This window comes from Hydra vulgaris, chromosome 02, assembly GCF_038396675.1.
Source record: "Hydra vulgaris chromosome 02, alternate assembly HydraT2T_AEP".
Taxonomy (NCBI): Eukaryota; Metazoa; Cnidaria; class Hydrozoa; order Anthoathecata; family Hydridae; genus Hydra; species Hydra vulgaris.
Window position 1 is genome coordinate 32,867,861 of NC_088921.1, and position 24,640 is coordinate 32,892,500.

Consider the following 24,640-nt stretch of genomic DNA (forward strand, 5'->3'; position numbering starts at 1 on the left):
AGGAGTCTATTGATAAGATCAGTATTTGTTGCTTTTCTGGATGTTTTTCGGCTGAAATTTTCGCGATAAGATTTAAAGTCTTTATTTCTAGCCTCTTGAGCTTCCTCTGACATAAGTCCGATGGGTAATGTAAGGCTTTTAATTATGTCATGTCCATGTGTCAATACTTTGTGAACTGATTGAGCCATGTAATACCATGGATAAAGGGACACATATAGTCTAAAAGTGTCAAAACAATAATCCTTGAACTTTAAGCAGTCTATTTCATATCCTGAAGAGAGCGTTACCAAGATAATGTAAAATCTGAATATAAGGTTTAGGTCAATACCCAGAATTTCAGCTGTTTGTTCATATGCTGCAAAAGCACGCCTTGAGGTATTGCCATCATTACTTGTTCCAGAACCACCACTTTTAGGGAAATCAACAACAAGTCCCATTTTGTTCATAAAATCAGTCTGAATCTTTTGTTTAGCTACAGATGCCTTTTCTTTGTGTTCTTTAGATCTTGCTTGCCACTTTCTTGTTTCTTTTTTATATGCAATGTGCAATAACATCTCAAAAAATCGAATCCATGCATGAAGACTGGAAAGACCATATTTGAACTCTCTGTTAGTATAATCTATATTAAGGATATCAAGACTGTTCATATTTTTTGGGGAGACACCACACACTGAACAGCATTGGTATGAGTTATTTTTTTCAGATAATATTGTTTGAACCTTCCCATCAATCATTGTAAGTTCAATAATACAATTCACTTCAATAGAAGATCCGCAAACCTCTAATAAAATCATACCCAAGCTTTCTATCTCACTTTTAATGTACTGATCTTCTTCAATCACAGATTCCTTGGATTCCGTTTTGTATGGAAATCTTATGGGTCTACAATAGGCTGTGGAGGACGAATTTTTATTTCTCTAAATAGGCACCTTTTCGTTGCTGTTGTTAAATCCAGTCAAATCCAATGGGACAAGACAAGTAATAAATAATGATTTTTCACGCTTTAAATCTCTGTTAATGTCGGGTTCTGATAAAACTTGTTTATAAATGCTTTGGCCAGTAGCACCATCAAAACCAGCCTTACACGTTAGTGTCATTGTTTTTATTGCTTTGTCGTTCAATATCAAGTGCCTTAGCACAGGTTCCTGAACTGCACAGATTCTTTGCAAAGTATGAGTTATTAAATCTTTTAAAGCAACTGAAGCTGAATAGTCCTCCACTGTTATGTTTGCAGGATAACATTTCAATTTTGCATCTCTGACATCATTGTAAGCGGGGTAGATGTTATATTCTTTCTCCAAGGCTCCGCTTCTAATCAATTGATAGGAAGCTTTTGTCAGACTTGCATCGATTATTAAAGCCAGTGCTTCGTCTGCTGAATATTTAGTTGCTTTATCTGTATTTGATATATTTAAAACATTCTTGGCAGCAATAACAACAGATTCATCTCTAAATTTTTTATTAGCAGCAAAAAATAATTCATTGGATGAATGAGATTCAATTAAACAAGATACACGCCGTTTTTTAGTTTTATTAGAACTATTATCAAATGCAACTGGTTTTCGACCACGTCTACTTGCAGTTGGTTCATTGTCTTTTTTTCTGACAATTAAATATTCATTAAGCCAGTTCACAAACTTCTTTTCAAAATTTTTCACAGTATAGTTTGCAGATTTCCACTTTTTTTTATACAAGTAAACAAATCGTTGAACAGCATGTCTAAAATCAACGTATTTAAAATCAGCAAATTTTGGCTGAATAAATTTTAATATATCTTCAGTAATATTTTGTTTTGAAATACTAAGATTGTTTTTTTGGAGAAAATTATGAATGTCTAAGTTTAACAAAACCATATCTAAATAATTATTGTAACAAGTATTTTGTATTTAAAAGTAAAATGTTATAATATATATGCCGCCTGGACTACTAATACTTGTTAGTAATTAAGTTACTACAAGTGTTAGTAATTAAAATTAAAAGTAATTAAATTACTGTCAGTGTTAGTAATTAAATTACTAACAACTACCGAAAATATGTTGTTGCTATGTTATGCAAAGTAAGGTATCCATAGTAACCAAAAAAAGTTAACCTCATAAGAATTCTGAATCTCATTTTAATACATACCCCCAATATTGTGTATTTAGCGCAAGTAAAATACTGTTAAAACAACGTTAATGTAAAAATGAGTTGTTGCTATGCAAAATTTAGTACCATAGCAACCAAGTTAAAACATACATAAAATCTGAACGGGGATTTAAGGGGACGAGCAATCAATTAAAACTCGATTGAAGCATCATATAGCTCAAATAGATATAAGACAACACATGGCAAATTGTGGTAATTATTAGTTATTGTGCGGCAAAAAATAAGTTTCTTAAGAAATTTTTTTTTTTAATCTGTGATTTTCAAAGTATAACTGAGATAACATGCTATGACAATTTCATTTCACACATTGGTTTTTCTTATCTCTAAATACTCTAGAATAACATGTACTAATTTTTTGTTTCAAAAACGTAGATGTAATTGAAATATAACACAACGTTGATGTCACCGTTAATTACTTATTTATAATTTTTTTATTTTTTTATTTTATCTCAATATTCAAATGCTTAGAGTCCTGGTAACTAAGGGATTTAATATAAATAAATTATCAATAGATTTCTCCTAATATATGTAGATACTAAAATTAAATAGGTTTTCAAGATTAGACAACTAAAATTTTTCCCATTTTGTCCACCTACTGGCCCACTGTGCACCGGTACTATTTATATACTACTTATTTTTGTTAACTTGTTTTTTTAAACGCGCTCCGAATTCACTCGAACAGCGTGTTTAGCACATGCAAATTATTAAATTTTTTAAAATTATATATTTTAAACATTTCGTTTTAAAAGCAAACAAGTGAATTCTAAAATGACAAGTAAGTTGTCAGATGAAACTATTCCAATTTTGTACGGATCTCAAACAGGTACTGCTGAGGATATTGCAGAACGAATAGGCAGAGAAATATCAAAAAGACATATTCGTGCTCCAGTTTTAGCTCTGGATGACTACCCCATTGTAGGTTTCTTTTTTGGTAAGGATGGGGAATAAATGTATTAAATACCATTTATAAAGTTAAACATAAAATTGCAAAAAAAAAAAAAAAAAAAAATATTAGAGATTGACGCATTGAAACAAATTAATACAGTTGAATTAGTATTACACACTTAGTTTCTAATTAAAGTCTTATTATTACTTCACTGACTTCTAGTTCATCAGTCATTAACAAATAATCCGTGTGTATGTGCGTATGTGTGTGTGTGTGTGTGTGTGTGTGTGTGTGTGTGTGTGTGTGTGTGTGTGTGTGTGTGTGTGTGTGTGTGTGTGTGTGTGTGTGTATTCTAGTATTTTCAAACTTTCAGTACCAAAGTGTTGTTAACACTCATGAAAGTAAACTTTGTCTGCAAATTGACATCGAAAACATTGTTTATTGGGTCTTAAACCTCAAAATGTTAAAGCCTAAGAGCATTAAAATTTTTTTATTGATGAAAGCACACTTTTTATTAATAAAAATGACTCAAACAGAGTAAAAAAATTTAGCTTAAATAAACAAGTTTGAAAAAAGACCTTGGTGTTCAACTTTTTCTTTTTTCAAGGTACTGAGTCAAGCATTTATTGCCAATGCCAAAGCAGGCTTGTTAGACTTAAAGTTTTAAAGCACTCTTGTTAGCAGAAAAATAAAAATCCGGAATATATATATATATATATATATATATATATATATATATATATATATATATATATATATATATATATATATATATATATATATATATGTATATATTTATGTTTATATATATATATATATATATATATATATATATATATATATATATATATATATATATATATATATATATATATATAAACATATAAAGATTGCTAAATAAGATAGAATAAGTGATGTGGTCTGTGATTTTTATTCAGATTCAGTCAATTAAGTGCATTATTGGATGATGTTTTAATGTTTATGATTTCTTTTATGTCTTTTAACAGAGTTTTCCTATGAGTGAAGATAAGGTATACAGTCTTATCAATTAATCAAAAGTGAGAAAATTTGTGGGCGTAATAGCTTAACTATATTTTTTCTTAAACATACTTATCACATCTTGAAGCCTCTTTGCAATTTGAACATGTTATTAAAATGGTTTATTTTATACACAATAAAACACAGTTTCTTTCCATTAAGGACACAAAATCTGTTTAAAATGCTCATTATGAACATTTAAAATAGATTTAGTGTGTTTTTAGAATTCCGCAAGGTTTAGTTTTAAATGCACTCCTTTTTTTCTTTTCATTAGTGAATTATTATTATTATTAGAATACTTCTTTTAAGTTTGTAACTGCTCACCATTTTGCTTATAATACTAACTTGCTACAAATCAATGAATCACTTAAAAATTTATCTTATATATTGATCATGATCTTACAATATTTTTCAGTGGTTTTATCCAAAATAATCTTTCACTCCTAATAAAACTGAACTAGTTATTTTTTTCCCTAGACTTTAAAATTGAATTGACAAATGAGTTTATAATTAATCTTTTCAATTAACTGTTTAAAAATACTATTAAATATTGCTTGAGTTTAATCTTGAAAAACTTTATTATATTAGGCTGTTAATATATTAAATTTATCAAATAGTATAATAATTATAATGTTGCCATTGTCTTAATCAATCCATTATTTATTGATCCTTCAAAGTTCATTTCTAGTACTTCTATTTTTTAAAATATTGTTGTTATTTTTAATATTGTTATTACTGTTTTTATTGTTATTATTTTTGAGATTTTTTAGGGTTGGAGCATTATATATGTATATATATATATATATATATATATATATATATATATATATATATATATATATATATATATATATATATATATATATATATATGTATATTGTATTTTATTTCAATTTACTTTAGAGCAAATTGATCGAAGAAAAAATTGTTGTCTTTGTTGTATCTACAACTGGTCAAGGTGACCCACCAGACAATATGAAGGTAGTTATTTGTTAGAATTATTTGTTATTATATAATCTTTTTTTCCTGTCAGAAGTGTAATTTATATTTTTTGTTTTGATTTTGATTTTTTTAAACTTTATTTTTTAGTTTTTTAATATAAATATTGTTTTATTATTTTTTGTAAAAATTACCGGTATGTATTGTATAAATAAACATAGTATAACCCAGCTTTGTGAATTTTTGTCATATCTGTTATCTCTTTAGAGTTAATTAAAGTGATTCTGTTGACCAGTCTTGTGCCCATTCTTCACCTCTTAAGCTGGTGCTGATGTAAACCTGTGTTACATTGTTTCCTGCCTAAGATTACATTGTTACCATACCCAAAGTAACCAAAAATATTAAACATGAAAAACCATCACCATCAAACTTTTTCAATATATTTTTCACAAATATTTGTCATCTTTAAATTGTTCCGTTAGTTGAATCTTACCTCTTGCAAAATTCACCAGACTTGCTTGGTCTTTGTGAGATTAATTTAAATTTGGCTATTCTTTCTTCAGGTCTCAGAATTGATGGCTACTATCCTTTGATTCGCAAAAACTCTAATGGTCACATGCTTGGCTTTGGCCTATACTTGTGCATTAATTCTTCTATTGGTAGAAAAATTAGGTTTGAATCCTCGGGCCATTTTTTTATGTGCTTCCGTTTAGCACCTGCTTACTCTATCACTCGTTCTCTTTGTTCTCTATCTCTTAGATTTACTTTCTGATTAAATTGACTAAGCCCTTTCTCTTTATCCTTCTGTCAATATTGTTTTGATTGGTGGCTTCAATGTTTATTACACTTAATTCCTTAGCTCAAACACCACTGACCCTGCTGGCACTAAAATCCATAACTTCTGTATTTTTCAATCTCATACTCAGATTACTTTGTGACTCATTTTCCAGACAACCCTAATCACTTACTTTCACTCCTTGATTTGTGTCTTATCTCTGACCCTAGGTTCTGTTTAGTTTGTCCTTGTTCTTCTTTAGGTTGTTTAGACCATGCATTGATCTCTATAAATCTTGTACTTCTTTTTTAGACTCACCCTATCATAGCACTAATTTTCTTTATGGGATTCCTGGGGCTGATGTCTTTTTTCTCTCAGAATGGAAGCTTTTATTCCATCTTCCAAGTCAAGAGCTATTCCACTCCATGATTTTCACTTTCTGTGTAGCTGCTATATCTAGTCGTAATCATTTTTTTCATCGTTTTCAAAAGATTAACTCTTTTGAGAACAATTATCAATTATTGTAAGAAATCAATGTAAAAAGATGTGATGCTAAGCTGCATTGTTTCCAGTTTACTAAATCCCATGTTTAATCTCAGAAGTTAGGCTTTAGAGACTTTAGGAAAATCTTCAACAGTATTATTAACAAAGGAAAGTCTAACATTCATTCTCTAATTTATGGGGCTGGTATTTTTTACCTCCCTTATAGACAAGGCAGAACTATTTGCAAAGAACTTTTCTTTTTATTTGACTCTTAAATCTTATGGCTATACTCTTCCTTCCATTCCAGTTAAGCAGGTTAACCTATTGTTAGACATTCAAATCACTCCAACCCCCGATACTAAAGTTATTTCTCAATTAAACTCTTCTACAGTTTTTGGTCAAGACAACATTCCTGTCATAGTCTTACAAAAGTGTTTTCCAGAACTCTCTTTTCTCTCAATTTTCACCAAACTGTTCAATAAGTGCTTGACTGAATCTTGTTTTCCTGCCTGCTGGAAAACGGCATCTGTGGTTCCAATTTTTAAAAACTCTAGAGAGCATTCTGACCCCTCCAACTATTGTACGATCACTCTTCTTTCTGTTATTAGCATGGTCTTTGAGTCTTTGATTAACAAATTACCAACTTCCCATCTTGAGTCAAATAACTTACTGTCTGACAATAAATGTAAATAAACAATCATTACAATTTTCTAGTTTCTATTTCTATAGCTGACTTGCTAACTGCTGTGACTGTAAAGTTTGTGATGCTAATCTTCTCCATAAACTTGTTTCGTATGGTGGAAGTATCTGGGAAGGTTTTGAGATTATCAAATTATTTCTTTTTAACCGCTTTATTAAAGTCCTCTTCAGAGGCTAACATTCTTCTTTATTTCCAGTAACTTCTGGAAATAAAGAAGAGTGTTAGCCTTTGAGGAGGACTACTGGCTCTATTTCCTGGCCACTCAACTTTATACTCCTGTCTTGCCAAAAAGTCTTCTCTTTTCGATTGCTTAGAACAGAGAAACGATTTTTAATCTTATCTACTTCGATAGCAGATCGGGGCTTGCAGTGTCTTGTCAATTTTAACTCCAACAAAACTCAGTTATTTACTGTAAACAACTATAGCAACACTGCCAAATTTCTATATTAATGAATGGCAACTCTTTCCAGGTCTTCTCAAGAGACACGTGCGGTTGCATGCCTTGAATGACCACGCATATATTTTTTTTTGTTAAAAATTTGGCCATGATTATTTTGCACATATTTAAAATGACGCATTTTTAAAACCCGCTAAAAAAAACTAAACCAATTTGTCACATCTTATTATTCTTATTAATAATTTATAATGAGATTAATTAATAATTATTAATTTTTAATAATTAATAATTATTAATAGGAAAATAAAAACATAAAAATAATATATATATTTTTTAATTTTTTTTGTTCTTATTACAATATATTCTGGTTTAATGCCATTGTACATAAAATATAGGAATACATAAACTCGATAACCATTTAACAGTACAATAGGAATCAGTTGTGGATAAAATGTGAGATGGTTATAGCCCTGGGCCGCTTAATTTTTGGGCCCTCAAAATATTCAAAAGGACATTTTTTTTTGAAGTTGTCTTTATGCTGTGGCACACAAAAAATGGCCTCTAAAATAAAATAGCCTCTGTTCCCGAAAAAGCTTAATCTGCCACTTATGGAAATATAATCAGACACTTAGTAATTATTATTTTTTAATTGAAAATACATTAGACGTTTTTTCTTTATCATAGCAACCCCTTCAAATAATAAGCTGGTCTGTCGTAAATAGCATTTGATAATATTAGAAATTTAATGACATGTGTCAAGAACCACAAGCGATTTTGTAAAAATGCGCCTGTGATTCTTTCTAGATTACAAATTATTTTATGTTTTGTTTTCTTATTTTTAGGGTGTTTGTTTGTTATTTTTAGGGTGTTTTGATACAAGTCAAGGAATGAAACAGAAAATGTGTCCAAAAACTTTTTAAATCTATTTTGAAAATATATTAATGTAAATGTTACAAGTTATTAAAGTAATAAATGGTATTTATGAGTAATTTTATCATTTACTAATGCATAGTTGCAGTATTTCAATACAACTGCAGTTATCTGAAACTTTAAAAATTGATTACACCAAGCTATTATTTCATCATCTATAAGATGCACAAGTTTTTCCAATTTGACATCAATATCATTACGCATTTTTAGAAGTCATTCCTTTTATGCTAATTCCTAAAAACCAATCATTCTATTAATTATCTCTTCCGTATTGCATTGGAAGTTAGACAACATTAAGGAATCAATTTCACACTGGCATTCGATACCTTTTTAAAACAAATGATTTGTTCTTACATTAAACTTATTCCGTAATTATAATTAAAATACCACAAATTTTTCTAAGTACTTTTTTGCAATGAATGATAAGAAATGATAATGAAAGCTATCACAAACTGTTTTATCATGGAAATATGATTTCCTTAGTTATGATGTCATAACTGTTAACAGTGTTGATACAGTCGTGAAAATACGGTGCAAGCTATGTTCTAATCGTGAGAATATAAATCATGGTGAATTATTTGGGTGTGTCAAGAAATCTTTAAATGCTAAATATAGATATTATATATAAATGCTAAATATAGATATTATATATATAGTATATTATAGATTATATATAGATTATATAGATATTATATATATAGTATATATATATATATATATATGTATATATATATATATATATATATATATATATATATATATATATATATATATATATATATTAAATATATACTTAAGGGGCAAATAGATTCTATCTGTTGTCCAGCTTTGCACCCCCTTCCTTATCTATTAGGCTGGTACAGATGTATTCATAATACATTGTTTCCAGTTTAGGATGTTGAATGCTGGATCTTCTTGACTCAATGCATGGGTTTTGCTTGTGTCTCTGTTTTTATGACTAGGCAACTCATTCTATTATCTCCTAATGAGAGTACAGCTCTAAAACTCAGTTTATGGTTCTGAGGCCGGCTGGTAGTTAAGTTTCCCGAAGTCTGTGGTAGCTCACAGAGAGGCTGATTCCATCAACAGTTGTAAAATATCAGATTAGTAACAGTGCCATGTTGCGCATGGATGGTGTCCTTGTTCATACTTTAGGTGCACCTTGTTGAGGCCACATTTGGAGCCCTTTTTTAATGCTCAAGGTTTATTAATAGTAATTAGGCAATTGCTAGGTTTATTAGATAGTGTACTTAGTACTATCTATGCTTTGAGTCAAGTTCTTTAACAAATTTAAAAATGAATAAAGTATCAAAAACTATAAAGCACAAACAACCATTGTCATCACCAAGTTCTCTAGATCTATCATTTATTAATATTCATGGTCTTCGAAGTAACTTTTCTTCTGTTGATTCTTATCTCTTGCAAAGTTCACCAGACCTACTTGCTCTTTGTGAGACTAATTTGAGCTGTCTCATCTTGTGATCGTAGTCTTGATGGTTACCTTCCTTTAAATCGTAAAGACTCCAATAGTTATATGCTTGACCTGGGCATTTACATCCGTAAGAATTCACCAATTTCTTGAGAAACCAAGTTTGAATCTACAGACTATTCTTTTATATGCTTTCGTTTAGCATCTCTTCACTCTATTGTCTTTCTTTTTGTTCTATATCGCTCTCCTTTATCTTAATACTGCACTCTTTTCAATGTTATTTCTGATCAAATTGACCAAGCCCTCTCTCTTTATCCTTTAGCCAATATAATTGTTGTTGGTGACTTTAATGCTCATCACACTGGATGGATTCTTTTATTCCTTTTCGACAATTTCTTTTATTCCCTCTTGACCAAGTCAAGGCTCACTCTTCTCCAGAAAACAAATAGTCAACTTTAACGCCAAAGCCTGCCAAAGCAGGCTTTGGCGTTAGACAAAACCTATTCTCAGGTCATAAAATCTTATATTTCATCTCAAAAATTAGGCTCTAATGACTTTTTACTTTTTAATCTTTAACAGTATCAATAATAAGGGGTAATCTGTTATTCCACCTCTTGTATGGTTCAGATATTGTCACCTCAACCTAAAGACAAAGCTGAATTAATAGCGAAGAACTTTTCATCAATATCATCTTTTGATTGCACTTGTTGCGTTCTACCTGATATTGTCAACAAACAAATTGATCCATTGCTTAAGACTTCTAATACTCCAGCTTCTGTATCTAAAGTGATTTCCTGCTTAGACTCTTCTACAGCTTGTGGTCCGAACAACATACCTGTTATAGTCTTGCAGAAGTGTTCTCCACAGCTATTGTCAATACTTTCAAAATTATTTAACAAGTGCTTATCAGAGTCTTGTTTTTCAGCATGTTGGAAAGCAGCATTTGTTATCCCTATTTTCAAAAATTCTGGAGAGCGATCTGACTCGTTTAACTATTGTCCCATTAGTCCTCTTCCTATCATAACCAAGGTTTTAGAATCTTTAATTAACAAACATTTAATCTCTCATCTTGAATCTAATAACTTACTTTTTGAAGATCAATATGGATTTCGATCTTCATGTTCTACAGCTTTTTTGCTAACAGTAATAACTGATAGGTTATATCGTGCATTTGGTAGAGATTATGAGGATAAGGCTATTGTTCTTAACATTTCTAACGCTTCTGATAAAGTTTGGCATCCTGGTCTCCTCCGTAAGCTTTCTTCTTACGGTGTATCAAGTAACATCTTTAAGACTATTGAATCCTTCCTTTCCAATCGTAGTATAAAAGTTGCCTCAATGGAGCGCACTCTTCTTCATATCCTGTAACTTCAGGAGTTCCTAAATGTTCTATCCTTGGCCCTATACTCTTTTTAATTTACATTAATGACCCCCCCAGAATATCTCACATCTTAGGTGGCATTGTTTGCTAATTATACTACCATTTATTCTTGCTTTGATAAGAAGCCAACACTCTCTGATTGCTTGGAGGGAGCATCTGAGCTTGAGAAGGATCTCACTTCTGCTACAGCATGGTGCTTACAGTGGCTGGTGAACTATAATTCAGATAAAGCTCAATTTTTTTTTGCCAATCGCTATTGCAATAGTTTAGATCTTCCTATATTTATGAACGGTAATGTACTTTATGAGCCATCTACCCTTTATCTTCTAGGATTAACTTTTACTTTCGCTCTTTCTTCAAAACAATATTTTAAATCTATTGCAAAATTAGCATCTGTTAAGGTTGTTACTCTTTATCATGCTTGACACTTTCTTACTCCGGGTCCTATCCTTTATCTCTATAAATCTCAAATCCGTCATTGTATGGAATACTGTTACCATAATTTTAAACATAGTTGCACCTGCTCTTGCAGCCAAACTCCAAATATTATCACATCATTGTAATGTTGCTTCTCTTCCTCTTTTCTACAAATACTATAATTGGCACTGCTCTAAAGAGCTAGCGTCTTTTTTGCCATCTACTAAAATTCATTCTTGTGTTACTTGTCATTCAATTAAGTCTTATCCTTTTTCTGTGACTGTTCCTGAGTGCTCTGAAAACTCTTATTTGTCTGGTTTTTTTTACGAACATCAGCTTTTTGCAATTAGCTTCCTTCATCTTGCTTTCCTGATTCATATAATTTGCAATCTTTAAAGTCATCTGTCAATCATTTTCTTGCTCTATAAACTTTGTCTTTTCTCTTTCAGTGTCTTCCAACTCTAATAGTGGTTGCTTGCAGCCTTTTTGGAAGCATAGATGTTTAAAAAATAAATAACGCTTTTGCAAGCAAACATGGTTATCAAATTAAAACTAGAGCTAAAATACAAGGGCTACTTAAAATATTTACAAACTACGCTTTTCTTTACAAAATTAGTGCTTACCTTGGTTTGCTTGATGCAATGGGTCCTTAGTTGCTTTTTTTCGAAAGAAATATTTTGTTGGCACACAAAATCTATCCCAACGTTGTTCTGGCAATAAGTCGTTTGACTGCACTTACATTAGAGGGAGCAGATGAAGCAGTTTGTAGCTCCATGCAAAACTTATAATAAAAGAACAAGATGGCGTTGTTACACTTGAATTAGGTTACCTAATGGCAGAATACAAAAAGACGAAATGGAAAAACAAGCAATATCTTGACATCAAGCTTAAAGTTATGATACACCCAACACATGCGGATGTTGGAAAAGTATTAAAATTATGCAAAGAATGCAATAACATTTTGGTACCATTAATCCAAAGTCGGTTCTCGTCTTTTAAGAAAATGAAGTTTTCACATCTATAACAGAATATAGCAGTACTTTAAATTACTTTAAATTTTTTCGTTATAATAATAACTATTTATAATGTAACACTAACATTTTTTTTTTGTCAATTCACCTCCCCAAGGCCATTAAGGCCACTACAGATGAGAAGGCTACTTGTGGTTATAATACTCTCTCAACTCTATAACTCCGAAACACAAACTTTTACAAACAAAGCTGCCACGCGGAGAAACAAGTTGATAAAATAGATTAAATAAGTTTTCAGACACATTTTCTGTTTCATTCCTTGACTTGTATTAAATATCGTTGCTGTAAAAAACAAACACTCTAAAAATAAGAAAACAAAACATATAAAATAATTTGGATAATAATCTAGAAAGAATCACATGCGTATTTTTAAAAAATTGCTTGTGGTTCTTGACACATGTCATTAAATTTCTAATAAAATCAAATGACATATACGCCGGATCAGCTTATTATTTGAGAGGCATGCTATGATAAAAAAAAACGTCTATAGTATTTGCAAATAAAAAATTGTAGTAATCGTCAAGTGTCTGATTATATTTCCATTAGTGGCAGATTAAGCTTTTTCAGGAACAGAGGCTATCTTTATTTTAGATGCCTTTTTTGTGTGCCACAGCGTAAAGACGACTTCAATAAAAAAAATGTCCTTTTAAATATTTCGGGGTCCAAATATAACGCGGCCTGGAGCTAAACCCCCTCCCACTTCATCTACCACTGATTTCTATTGTATTGTTAAATGGTTATCAAGTTTATGTGTTCCTATATTTTATGTACAACTGTATTACACCAGAATAAATTGTAATAATAAAAAAAAAAATTAATTAAAAAAATATATATATTATTTTTATGTTTTTATTTTCTCATTAATAATTATAATAATAAATTATTAATAAGAATAATAAAATAATATGATAAATTAGTTTGGTTTTTTTAGAGCATTTTAAAAGTATGCCATTTTTAATATATGCAAAAAATCATGGCCAAGTTATCAACAAAAAAAAATTACATGCATGGTCATTCAAGGCATGCAACTGTACGCGCCTCCTGGGAAGGCCTGCTTTCACTGAGTCCTCTTCTTTGCGTCTTCTTGGGTTATCATTCACTACTGACTTATTATAGAAACAACATATTCAATTGGTTGCAAAGTTTTCATCTGTTAAGGTTGCTTCTCTTTATTGTGCTTGCCATTTTCTTTCTCCTGATTCCATTCACTAAGTTTAAAAATTTTTTAGTCGTCTCTATATGGAGTACTGTTTTCATAATTGGGCTGCTTCTTCTAATGATGTTCTTTTTTTTTTTTTGACAAGATCCATAAGTACAAAGTATACAAAGTTAAAACTGCTTTATCAGCTTTTTGTCTTAAAGTTGTGTCTTTTTATCTTTTCTACAAATACTAAAGGATCTCTAGTTCCATCAACCAAAACTCATTCTTGTTTAACTTGTCTTTCAGCAAACTTGTTTATTTTTTCTGTACCTGTCTTTGCACGTTCTAAAAACTTTTTTGTTTTTTTCACCGCACTTTAATCCTTTGGAATTCTCTCCTATCTTCATGTTTTTCTGACTCATACAACTTTTCAAGTCTTCTGTCAACCAATTTTTTGCTCTTTGTTAACTGTATTATTTGTTTTCTAGTAACTCCCAACTTAACAGTGGTTTCTTGCAGTCTGAAACTGAATTAAAATAAAAAAGTTAAAAAAACAAAAAAAAACTGCTTCAGAAATTGAAGTTTTTGATTTAAAAGTAACAACCAAAAAAACATAAAATTAATTAAGAACAAATGTATAAGAAAAATAAAATTCTTTACAAACCATAAAGTTATAAATTATAAGTTACAACCTGAAAAAACTATCAGTTCAGGGTCTTATTAAAAGTTGCGCTGTGTGCATTTTACGATTGTACACAGATAATATTTTGTCTGACTTTTTTGCACAAGTTTCAAGAAGACAAGAAAACTTTCTATTTTACTGTTGTGTCCCCCCCTGCCATCAAAAATGTTAAGACCAATTTTTATATATAAGTAATAATAAGTTTTTTTGTTTGATATTTAGAACTTTGCTTAAAAAAGTTTGGCAAAATATTGCAGTTTTGTTTAGTACAGTAAACTTTGTGTACTGCTTATAACTAGATTTGATAAACCAATTGCGGTAGTGGTGTAGTGGTAGAACATTCGCTTCATAAGCAAGAGGTTCGTCAAGCTTCGTGTTTCGGAGTTATAGAGTTGGGAGAGGGTTATAACCACAAGTAGCTTCCTCATCTGTAGTGGCCTTCTTGGCCTTGGGAGGTGAATTACAAAAAAAAAAAAAAAAAAAAAAAAAAATTGTTAATATTTAAATAGATCAGTAAGAAAATGTTTTACATTAAAAATATACAAATATAAATCTATTAAAATTATGGCATATACAAGCCTTCCCAGGAAGCACATGCTTCCCGGGAAGGCTTGTATATGCCATATTTTGAAGGCTTCTTTGTTCGTCCACATTTAAAGTAATTTTTTGAGACTAACTGACCACCTCAGTTTGCATCTATTAACTTATTAAGTGTTTCAATAATTTGCGGCAAAAAACTAAACTTATTTACTAAGAAAAATAAGTTAAATAAAAGAATAAAATAGTTTCTTTAATAAATGTATATACCACATTTGATGCATTTATGAAATGGTTTCTTTTATATTGCCCAATTTCCAATGTTAATACAAATTACTAGAGATAATGAACATGACGCTCTTTTTAAAAAAATGTATTTAAAAACTTAAATAAAAGTTTTAAATAGGCTCCTAAAAGTTTAGTTAAGCAAGTTCAGTAAATTAACAATGCACAAGTCCACAAAATTTTGCAGTATTGTTTCATTTTTTTACATGAAAAACTTAGTTTTTCATGTAAAAAAATGAATAAATAGCAATTAGTTTTCTTGCTTTCCTGTGCATTAATAAAAACAGTAAAGTTTAGCAAAGACATTTAAAAAACAAGTTTAAAAGTTCTTTGTGTTTCTAGCGCAATTTATAAAGTATTTGCTTTATATGCTGACTGAAAAATATTGCAAAAAAAATTTCGTTATATTTTTATCTACTTTTTTCCTTGACTATTTTGGTAGTGGAAAGTATCAAACATTCTAAAAATAAGAAAATAAAAACAGTAGATGTTTAGGTATATTACTTTTTTGACAACAATTTTCTTTTTTTTTTTATTAATAAATTTTTTTTAGCTTATTTTATTTAGATTTTCTATTTCGAATAGACCTCGGTTCTTATCTTCGAGTATTGCTGGTTTTTTCTCTAGTTTCTTGTAGCTTTATTTTGCCGCGAACTCTTAAAACGCTTTCTATATAAAAACTTGGTCAACTTGTCTAAAATAATTACTTTAAGCGTGGATCGGGAAGGCTTGCATATAGTCTACTTGTGTCAAGTTATTTGTGCATGGAAAAAGTATTATTTGAAAATGTTTTTTAACATTAGTTTTGGATCTCTAAATTCATTTAAAATTGAGCTGACAACGTGTTTGAACAAATATAATGTTGGTGGTGTTAATTGTTTTTGATCTGTTTTAAGAGCAATTTTCTGAGAAAACCAGGCAATGCTCAAAAGTGATATCTTTCAATCATTCTCAATTTTACCAATTGCGTTATTTGTAATATTAAAAAGATGCCTGTAAATTTTTTTTTTTTTAATATTTCTAGTTTCTGAGTTATGGTCGGTCAAACTTTTGCCCTTTTAATACTTGGAAAGTCACTTTTGGGGTTTTATGATTTTTAAACTAAGATTAAAAGCAATGAGACCACTGCACCCTAAGTTTCTTTTCATATTATGGAAGTATAGGTAGAACTTTAAAAAAAAAATCAAAAAACCTGAGGACAACCCTTCCTTTGTCCAAAAATCATAAGCTGAAATCACACATTTTTGAATTTGGGGCCTACTTTAAATGCATTTATCTTGGAGCGTAAAAAGTGCCCGCGACTTATCTTACACTTTTTTGAAAGAGTATCTCATTGTTATTTGAATGGTTTAAAGAAAGAGGATATTGTTTACAAAAAAACTTATGAGTCATCAAAGTGTCAAAAAATGTTTTAATTAGCGTTCAAATATCAGCCATTATGGGAAATGGGAAAGGTCCCAAGATTGAAGATACAGATTTTATATTACTTCATATTACAATTTTTTTATTGCAAAAAAAAAACTTAGGGGGTAATATTACATTGTTGAAATAACTTTACGTCAAAATGATGCTAAATCTGTTTTGTTTTGTTTTTCATTTATACCATTGTGGACTTGAAAATTTTTTTTTCCAGTAAACATTTTTAACTTGATTTTTATTGAACATTTACTTCTGAATTATTCAGAACAGAGAATGAGCATTTTATGCTAATCCTCGTCTTAAAGGCGCACCAAGAGACAGAATGGACAGAAAAGTCTCTTATAGAAAACTGAGGGTGCATTTCACTTTCTGATAACGACTATATATGTCCTTACCATAGATTTAACTTTGGTAAGAATTTGTTTGCAACCGTATTTCAACTATAACAAAATTTAATTACTAAATTTAATTACCTTTAAAAAAAATATTTCAAATTTTGATTTTTGTTAAAATTTAAGGTATTGGCTGGGTTCCTCCAAGAAGATGCTGTCATCCAATGCATGAACTAAGTGTTGGTAAAAAATCACCAGCAGTTAAAAGTGTTTCAATAAATATGTCAACAAATGTTTCAAAACATTACAAAAAAAATGTTCCTGTAGGTTCGTATTTTGTCACAATCACCTTAAGTCAGAGCGCATTCTTATTCAAACTAAAACAAGTACTGCCACTAACGAAGAGTTAGTTGAGGACACAACTGATTTTGATTTTGAGCCTAAAGAAATTTTATTATCTGGAGAAAAGGTTGAAGGTGCTAGATCTACTGGTAACAACCTATCAGAAGCACTCCACTCGCCCTTTTCAGTTTCAGATAAAGAATAAAATGATAGCCGATCTCAGCAATGGAACCAAAAATAATTTACGAAGAAAATTTGAAAGAGCCAAGGTACAGCTTGCAAAGAGGTTCGCTGAAGCTGTTGCCTCAGATCAGAGTGAAGACTTTATCTCAATTGTTTTAAATAGATCTTTGGAAACTTCAGACAACGATGCAGTACTTGATGATCTAAAAAAATTTGTTAAAATTTATGAAGAAAGTGACTCTATGGGTAAACATATTGTTCTGTGTTTAATTGAACATAAAAAATTTACTAAAAAGTTACTTATGAAAGTTTTTGGGTGCTTCAAATACAAGATAGACCAGGCACGAAAAATGAAGAATGCTAACTTAGGTATAACTATTCCTGTCGAAAGGAAATTACGCAAAATCGACTAGACTGAAAAAAAGCCGAACATTTTCTCGATTTCATATTTAACAGCAACATTCTTCAAGATGTTGCATATGGAGTCACAAAAATTAAATTTGACTCAAACGATGTATATAAAATATCTCGTGCAGTTTTGACAGCTAAAATGAGTCGTACAATTGCATTTTATAATGAAGTTTGTGAGAAGCAGTTTGTGGCGAATACTTCATGTTGTTAAACCATCTTAACGAAAATTTTAGCGGGACTGAATGATATTACTGCTGCAGCTATGAATGGTTTCTCTATGTTGCAAGATTTATCTTTAAAGTACCAGAATAGAGAGCTGTGTAATTTATTTGAACGCAGCAAACGATATTACAAAACTAATTTCCAGTTTAACTGCATTGCGACCTACCCTAATTCTATCTCCCACTGCCCAATATTTGCTTTGAGTGATTTAACCGACAAGCAATTGCAATAGATTTCAATAGCACCTAATGATGAGATTTGTTATGAGTGTGAAAATTTAAACAAATCCTTAGTTGAGATAAAAAGATTAGCATCAAATAATTCAGCCGACGAGGATACTATTTATGATATTGAAATTGCTGAAAAAGATATCATTGATTATAAAAAACATTTAATGCGTGATTGTCAACAGAAAAAAGCCAAAGTTTTTGCTTTTGAAAGTCTTGATGAAGAAACTGGATTTTGGTTGAAAGACTATTGCCAAAAAGTTCTACCATCCAAATTCAGAGAAGGTCAAAAAGAATATTTTGGAAAAAAGAGGATGTCACTGCATGTAGACATTTTCTTCACTAAGAAAAACAACATTTTACATAATAAGGTGTATTTTACAGCTCTTTATAGGTGTGAGCAAGGAAACACTATCAATTGCCCAATTAGTTCTTCCGAAGTTTGAGCATGACAATTATCGGAAACACTATCAACTGCCCAATTAGTTCTTCCGAAGTTTGAACATGACAATTCAGGTGTTAATAAACTCTTTGCAAAATCTGACAATGCTTTATCGTACCATGGCAACTTTATAATGGAAGCTCTTTTTATGTTGAGCAAAAATAACCAAATACAGCTTAAGCGCTACAATTATAACGAACCTTGTCATGGCAAGGATCAGTGCGACTGAGAAGCTGCCGGAGCAAAGTCATTGATTCGTAGCTTTGTTGATGCTGGTAACAATTTGATGTGTGCCGAGGACATTTATACTGCTTTACATTACGGACATGGGCTGAAAAATTGTGCTGTTGGTGTTGGTGACAAGAAAACAAGAGTTTTTAAAAGCAATATGAAGGATAAGTTTCGCAAAGATAGATCACTAAATTTGTTTCACTTTTGCTCTGAGCCAATTTGTAATGGATCATTCCATACATCAGACGAACTAGAAGAACACATGATATCGGGAAGACACAATATCAGCACTTTAAAATCAGGAATGGAAACTTATATAGTTATAAACCAAACTCACAACAGGAGGTATTTGAAGAAGAATGTTCTGACATTAGCAAATATGTTAAAGGTTGGGCTTTACCTACACGCAGTACCTACCGGTATAGTATGAGACAAAAAGATATATTATATAAACTCTTTATGGAAGGTGAAGTATCTGAGACAAAAAGATATATTATATAAACTCTTTATGGAAGGTGAAGTATCTGGAAAAAAGTTTAGCCCGGAGCAGGTGCACCTTTTGATAAGAAAAGAGCTTCAAGTTTCAGAATACGTAACAACTCAGCAAATAAGATCACTATTTTCACGTTGGAGCAGGCTGAAAAAAGACAACAGATTAAATGAACCAATAGATGTTGGTAGTACTAATGCGGATAACGAAGAAGAAGAAGAGACAGCAGATCAAGGTAATAATTTTTATATCTACTCTCATTAATATATATTTTAATATTATTTTGTAATTATAAATATTTGTACAAGTGCTTGTATAAATATTTATATTTTTCTTTTTGTAGATCAAGAAGAAATAGCAAATAAAGAATTTGAAAAGGAATTTATAAGCATTGCCATTGATTTATCTGGTGCATGGCATGAAAACGATTGGATTGTTGTTATTTATATGGGCAATAGGTATCCTGGGATTATAAATGAGGTACTTCATTTTTATTCAATGTTTAAAATAAGTGTTTTTCATTTAAATAAAAACATTTTTTTTAAACATTATTTGATCATTTGAATGTGTCACTAAATTTAAACGAAGTTTTATTTTTGTCAAATAAGAATCAGATTTTTCAAACTATTTTTCAAATTAGAAAAATCATTAATCATATTAGGTTCTCAGTGATGGTTACATGATGAGCTGTATGAAGTATGCTTCTGCAATCAAGAAACTTTTTAAATGGCTAGCTTTTCCTGATGTTATAAAGTACAAAGACAGTGAAATCATTTGTGAAATTCTACCACCTTTACCGTTAAAATAGTCTGGAGACTATAAGTTAATGGATGGTCAATTTGAAAAAGCCCAAAAGGCATTTCAAGCAACGATGCATTAAAATCAAAGATATAGGATATGTAAAACTGATTTATGACGCAAAAAATGACATAATAAGATAAGGACATCATATAATATATTGATTAATTCTGCTGCTACATTCGGGTTTTTTTTTTAATATATAAAAAATTTAACTTTTTGAGGTGGAGTTATTTTAAAAATGAAATATTACCCCCTAAGTTTTTTTTTTGCAATAAAAAAATTGTAATATGAAGTAATATAAAATCTGTATCTTCAATCTTGGGACCTTTCCCATTTCCCATAATGGCTGATATTTGAACGCTAATTAAAACATTTTTTGACACTTTGATGACTCATAAGTTTTTTTGTAAACAATATCCTCTCAGTTTCTTTAAACCATTCAAATAACAATGAGATACTCTTTCAAAAAAGTGTAAGATAAGTCGCGGGCACTTTTTACGCTCCAAGATAAATGCATTTAAAGTAGGCCCCAAATTCAAAAATGTGTGATTTCAGCTTATGATTTTTAGACAAAGGAAGGGTTGTCCTCAGGTTTTTTGATTTTTTTTTTAAAGTTCTACCTATACTTCCATAATATGAAAAGAAACTTAGGGTGCAGTGGTCTCATTGCTTTTAATCTTAGTTTAAAAATCATAAAACCCCAAAAGTGACTTTCCAAGTATTAAAAGGGCAAAAGTTTGACCGACCATAACTCAGGAACTAGAAATATTAAAAAAAAAAAATTTACAGGCTTCTTTTTCACCCTATTGGCATTACTAAATATAAAATTGAGCGCGATTAAAGGATATCACTTTTGAGCCGACAGTACTTTTGCCTGATTTTATCAGAAAATGGCTCTTAAACACATGGCTGATCTGCTTGGTTAAAATAAAATAAAATAATTGTGTATTAAAACTTGTAAAATGAATGTAAGATAAAGAAGTATAAACAATAGTTTAAAATGGCAGATAAATGCAGGAATAAATTTGATTTTGTCTAACACTCTGATCAGTAAAACAGATTAAGCAGATTAATTAACACAATAACCAGAAAATACTTTAATAAATAAATGTTTATATATTTTTACTGTTGACTTAATAATATAAATTTATTTCTGAATAAAACCCATTAATAAAAAAACAAATTTGATTCAACCTAATATTCACTTTAATATTAATTTTACAAAATTTAATAAATTATTTGCAAATATATTTAATGTAAGTTTATAAAAGTAATATATTCTGATTACACGTTATAATTTCTTTTGGTTCTTTTTTTACTAATTTTTTAAAAATATGTTTTTCACACCAATTTTTTTAAAAATCAAATCAAAAGTGTTTTGTTATTTTTAAAAATAGAAATTCTGGATGTTTTTGCTTCGAAAGAATCTACCAGAAGATTCTTTAAACGGTTTATACATAGCTGTTTTAGGACTTGGTGATTCATCATACTTAAAGTAAGGAAGTGTACATAGTGTTTTGTATCACAGTTTTTTTTTATGTTGTGTTTTTATATAACTTTAGTTTTACTTTTGATTAATTATAATTTTTTGTAATGTTTTACTTACAATAATATATTAGTGATAATCCCAGAGTATTATGGGATTTCTTATTGAAGTATATGGGGATTTTATTTTTAAATTGTACTGTCAGTGTTCATCTAATAAAGTTTCGCTTAAATCTGAGAAAGGATTTAAAATTTTTTGGTCTGAAATGTATACATTGTTGTATTTTTAGTATGACTTTCACAGTGCTAATGACATTTAATTGCTTTCATGCACAAGGTAAAAAAATATGAAGTAGAATCAGATTTGATTTAAAACTGACAATAAGGAATAAAAGCTTCCATACCTGTTTAGATCCAGGTGATTAAGTAGGAGGCACATTTATGCATACATAATATGGAAATATATGGATATAAATATATTTGCTAGTTATTTGTTAGAGAAGATTAAAGTGGTTTAAGTATCGGCATGTAGAGAGGTAGCAGCTTCAGGAGAAAATGATGAAAATGAAAAAAAATTTGTCACAAGATAAAAAATATATTTACTAAAGATGTATCAATGTTACACCACTTTATGATATAGGCCTACTGCTGATTTTTAAAACCAAAGGGTAGATTGTGCTAATATATATTAAAAATGTTTTCTTTATTTTGTTTGTCAAAATTGCAATGGTAATGTCAGCCCTCATGATCTAACTTTCACATTTACAGCATAAAACATACTACTGTCAACATTACCCCATATAGGGGGTAACATTGACAGTTGAACCCCAACAAAATTAAATTATCCATCAATAATATAGGTAACTAATTAGGTTTTTCATCAATTTATGGTAGCAATATCATTGGTAAACACATAGAAATATTGCATACCAAATTTAGTTTGTCACAGCTAAAAAAAAATATTTTCTAAAGACGTATCAATATTGCCTCACTCTACTTTGTAATATTACTGTTTTGAAATGGATAATTTTAAATGAACTTTTTTAAGTTTAAATGTTTTAATTTTTTGAAAAAAATAGTTTACAACAAAGAAAAAACAGTTTTTATTAAGTTTTGCATTTTAAACATTATTTATATTATTTTATTTAAAAAAAAAGGAGTGTATAATTTTTTGTGCACTTTTTTTGGGTGCCCATAAAACACCAGCTTTACCAAAACATGTTTGAGTTTGTTATTGTATATTATTTATGAAGTTTTAATTTACTGTGACTAAAATTCATAAAAAACTACAGTTTAGACATTAACTGTTTTACTGTAACTAAAATTCATAAAAACCTACAGTTTGATACTACTGTTTTAAAAAGTGTAGAAAAAACATACTGCAGAAATTGTATAGAGGCTAGGAGTCTGGAACAGAGGTTAGGGAGCAAATTCTAATTTAGCTCCTAAAACAAACTATAACAACTATATATTACATTAAATTTTCAAATAAATCACTTATGTCAATGTTTATATTTATAAATATGTCATATAAATATATATATATATATATATATATATATATATATATATATATATATATATATATATATGTCTCAATTTAAAAAATTTTTACTTTTTATTTTTTAGATTTAATTTTATTGGGAAAAAACTTTATAGAAGGTTGTTGCAACTTGGTGCATTATCCTTGACACCTCTTGGACTTGCTGATGACCAACATAAATTAGGGTAAGTACTATATATACAATGTACTATAATTTATTACCATTGGCTTGAAAATACTTTGCTGAATAATAAATCTCACAAGAATAACTTTTGGTTGATGAAACAAGTGATGGTAGCTTGAGTACCTTGCTGAATGATAAAACTCACAAAAATAAGTTTTGGTTGATGAAGCAAGTGATGATAGCTTCAGTAACAAACATGGTAGCATTTGTAGAAAAAAAAATGATATTAACAATATCAATAATATTAATGAATTAACAATATACAACAATAGGACAGAGGCTCAAGCTTGGCAGTTAGATCAGATAAGGTTTAAAATGCCATTTTGTACCTTGATTAAAGTGGGCTCTTATTAGTATAACGAGCCCAGTTATGACAATAGAATTTCATCGAATGATGATAAGAAATTTATAGAGGTAGAGAATGTAATGAGATGTAAGAAAATGTAATATACACACACATATATATGGGCATTTTCATTTTTAGCATACATTACATGCACAACTTTATCAAATATTTGCTTATTTAAACTGTAAACCACATTTTTATCCATTTTTTATTTTTATTTTTATTTTTTTATTACATTTTAAATAAGCATTTTGTTACAATATTAAAAATACAAATATAAAATAATAAATAAATGTGTATGAGAGCTGTTAGTCTAAAGAATAAAGAAGACTGAAGAATAAAGAATAAATATGCTAAAAAGTTTTGAGTTCAGCAAAAAGAGGGCAAATTTATTACCAAAAAAGCCACTTAACTTACATTAGGCAGAAAATAAAGTAAAAAAACTGTTATGATTTTTAGGTCAGATTTCTGCAAACAGTAAAAAATCTATAACGCTGTTCATATTGAAAGTTTTCACAAGATGTTGTCAATTCTACAACATTTACAAAAATATAAAAATTCATAGTTTTTCCTGAGCTGACCGGCTAAGGAAGATGAACTTGTTGTCTTGATACAATACATTTAATTTATGTTACTTCACCTACATTACTGAGCAATTATTATGATGGATTTTTTATAATTTAGAGTTATGTTTTTTAGAGTTTTGTAACGAAAAAATTGTAAAGCTATTGAACTCATTTATTAAAAGTAATTAACAAAGGCTATTTTAAGAAACCGGTGGCTCTC

General features: G+C 29.6%; 2 protein-coding genes across 4 annotated transcripts in view; both read left to right on the forward strand.

Annotated features, from left to right (window-relative positions):
• The first annotated feature begins 2,739 nt into the window (after positions 1–2,739).
• The window catches only part of LOC100199054 (NADPH-dependent diflavin oxidoreductase 1), a 67,320-nt gene continuing 45,419 nt past the window's right edge, over positions 2,740–24,640 (forward strand). Inside the window, exons 1-4 of one of the 3 annotated variants that reach the window (XM_065790645.1) lie at positions 2,740–2,758; positions 4,973–5,050; positions 21,694–21,791; positions 23,411–23,509. In XM_065790645.1, the coding sequence (XP_065646717.1) occupies positions 5,045–5,050; positions 21,694–21,791; positions 23,411–23,509 (203 nt within the window). In that variant the 5' untranslated portion in view covers positions 2,740–2,758; positions 4,973–5,044. Of the gene's footprint in view, positions 2,759–2,793; positions 3,077–4,972; positions 5,051–21,693; positions 21,792–23,410; positions 23,510–24,640 lie in introns of those variants that run through there. The other 2 variants (XM_065790643.1, XM_065790644.1) reach the window with 2 other exon arrangements.
• On the forward strand, positions 17,134–20,303 carry LOC136076770 (uncharacterized). Its single transcript, XM_065790217.1, has 3 exons — positions 17,134–19,730; positions 19,839–19,975; positions 20,157–20,303. Exons 1-3 carry the CDS (start codon positions 19,514–19,516, stop codon positions 20,301–20,303), a joined length of 501 nt encoding a protein of 166 aa, XP_065646289.1. The 5' UTR covers positions 17,134–19,513.

Bases quoted from the DNA above. Each gene is read 5' to 3' on its own strand.
- LOC136076770 (XM_065790217.1), top strand. From the start codon at position 19,514: ATGGAAGGTGAAGTATCTGGAAAAAAGTTTAGCCCGGAGCAGGTGCAC. The intron at 19,731-19,838 runs GTAATAATTTTT...TTCTTTTTGTAG, and splicing joins AGAAGAGACAGCAGATCAAG to ATCAAGAAGAAATAGCAAAT. The intron at 19,976-20,156 runs GTACTTCATTTT...TAATCATATTAG, and splicing joins ATCCTGGGATTATAAATGAG to GTTCTCAGTGATGGTTACAT.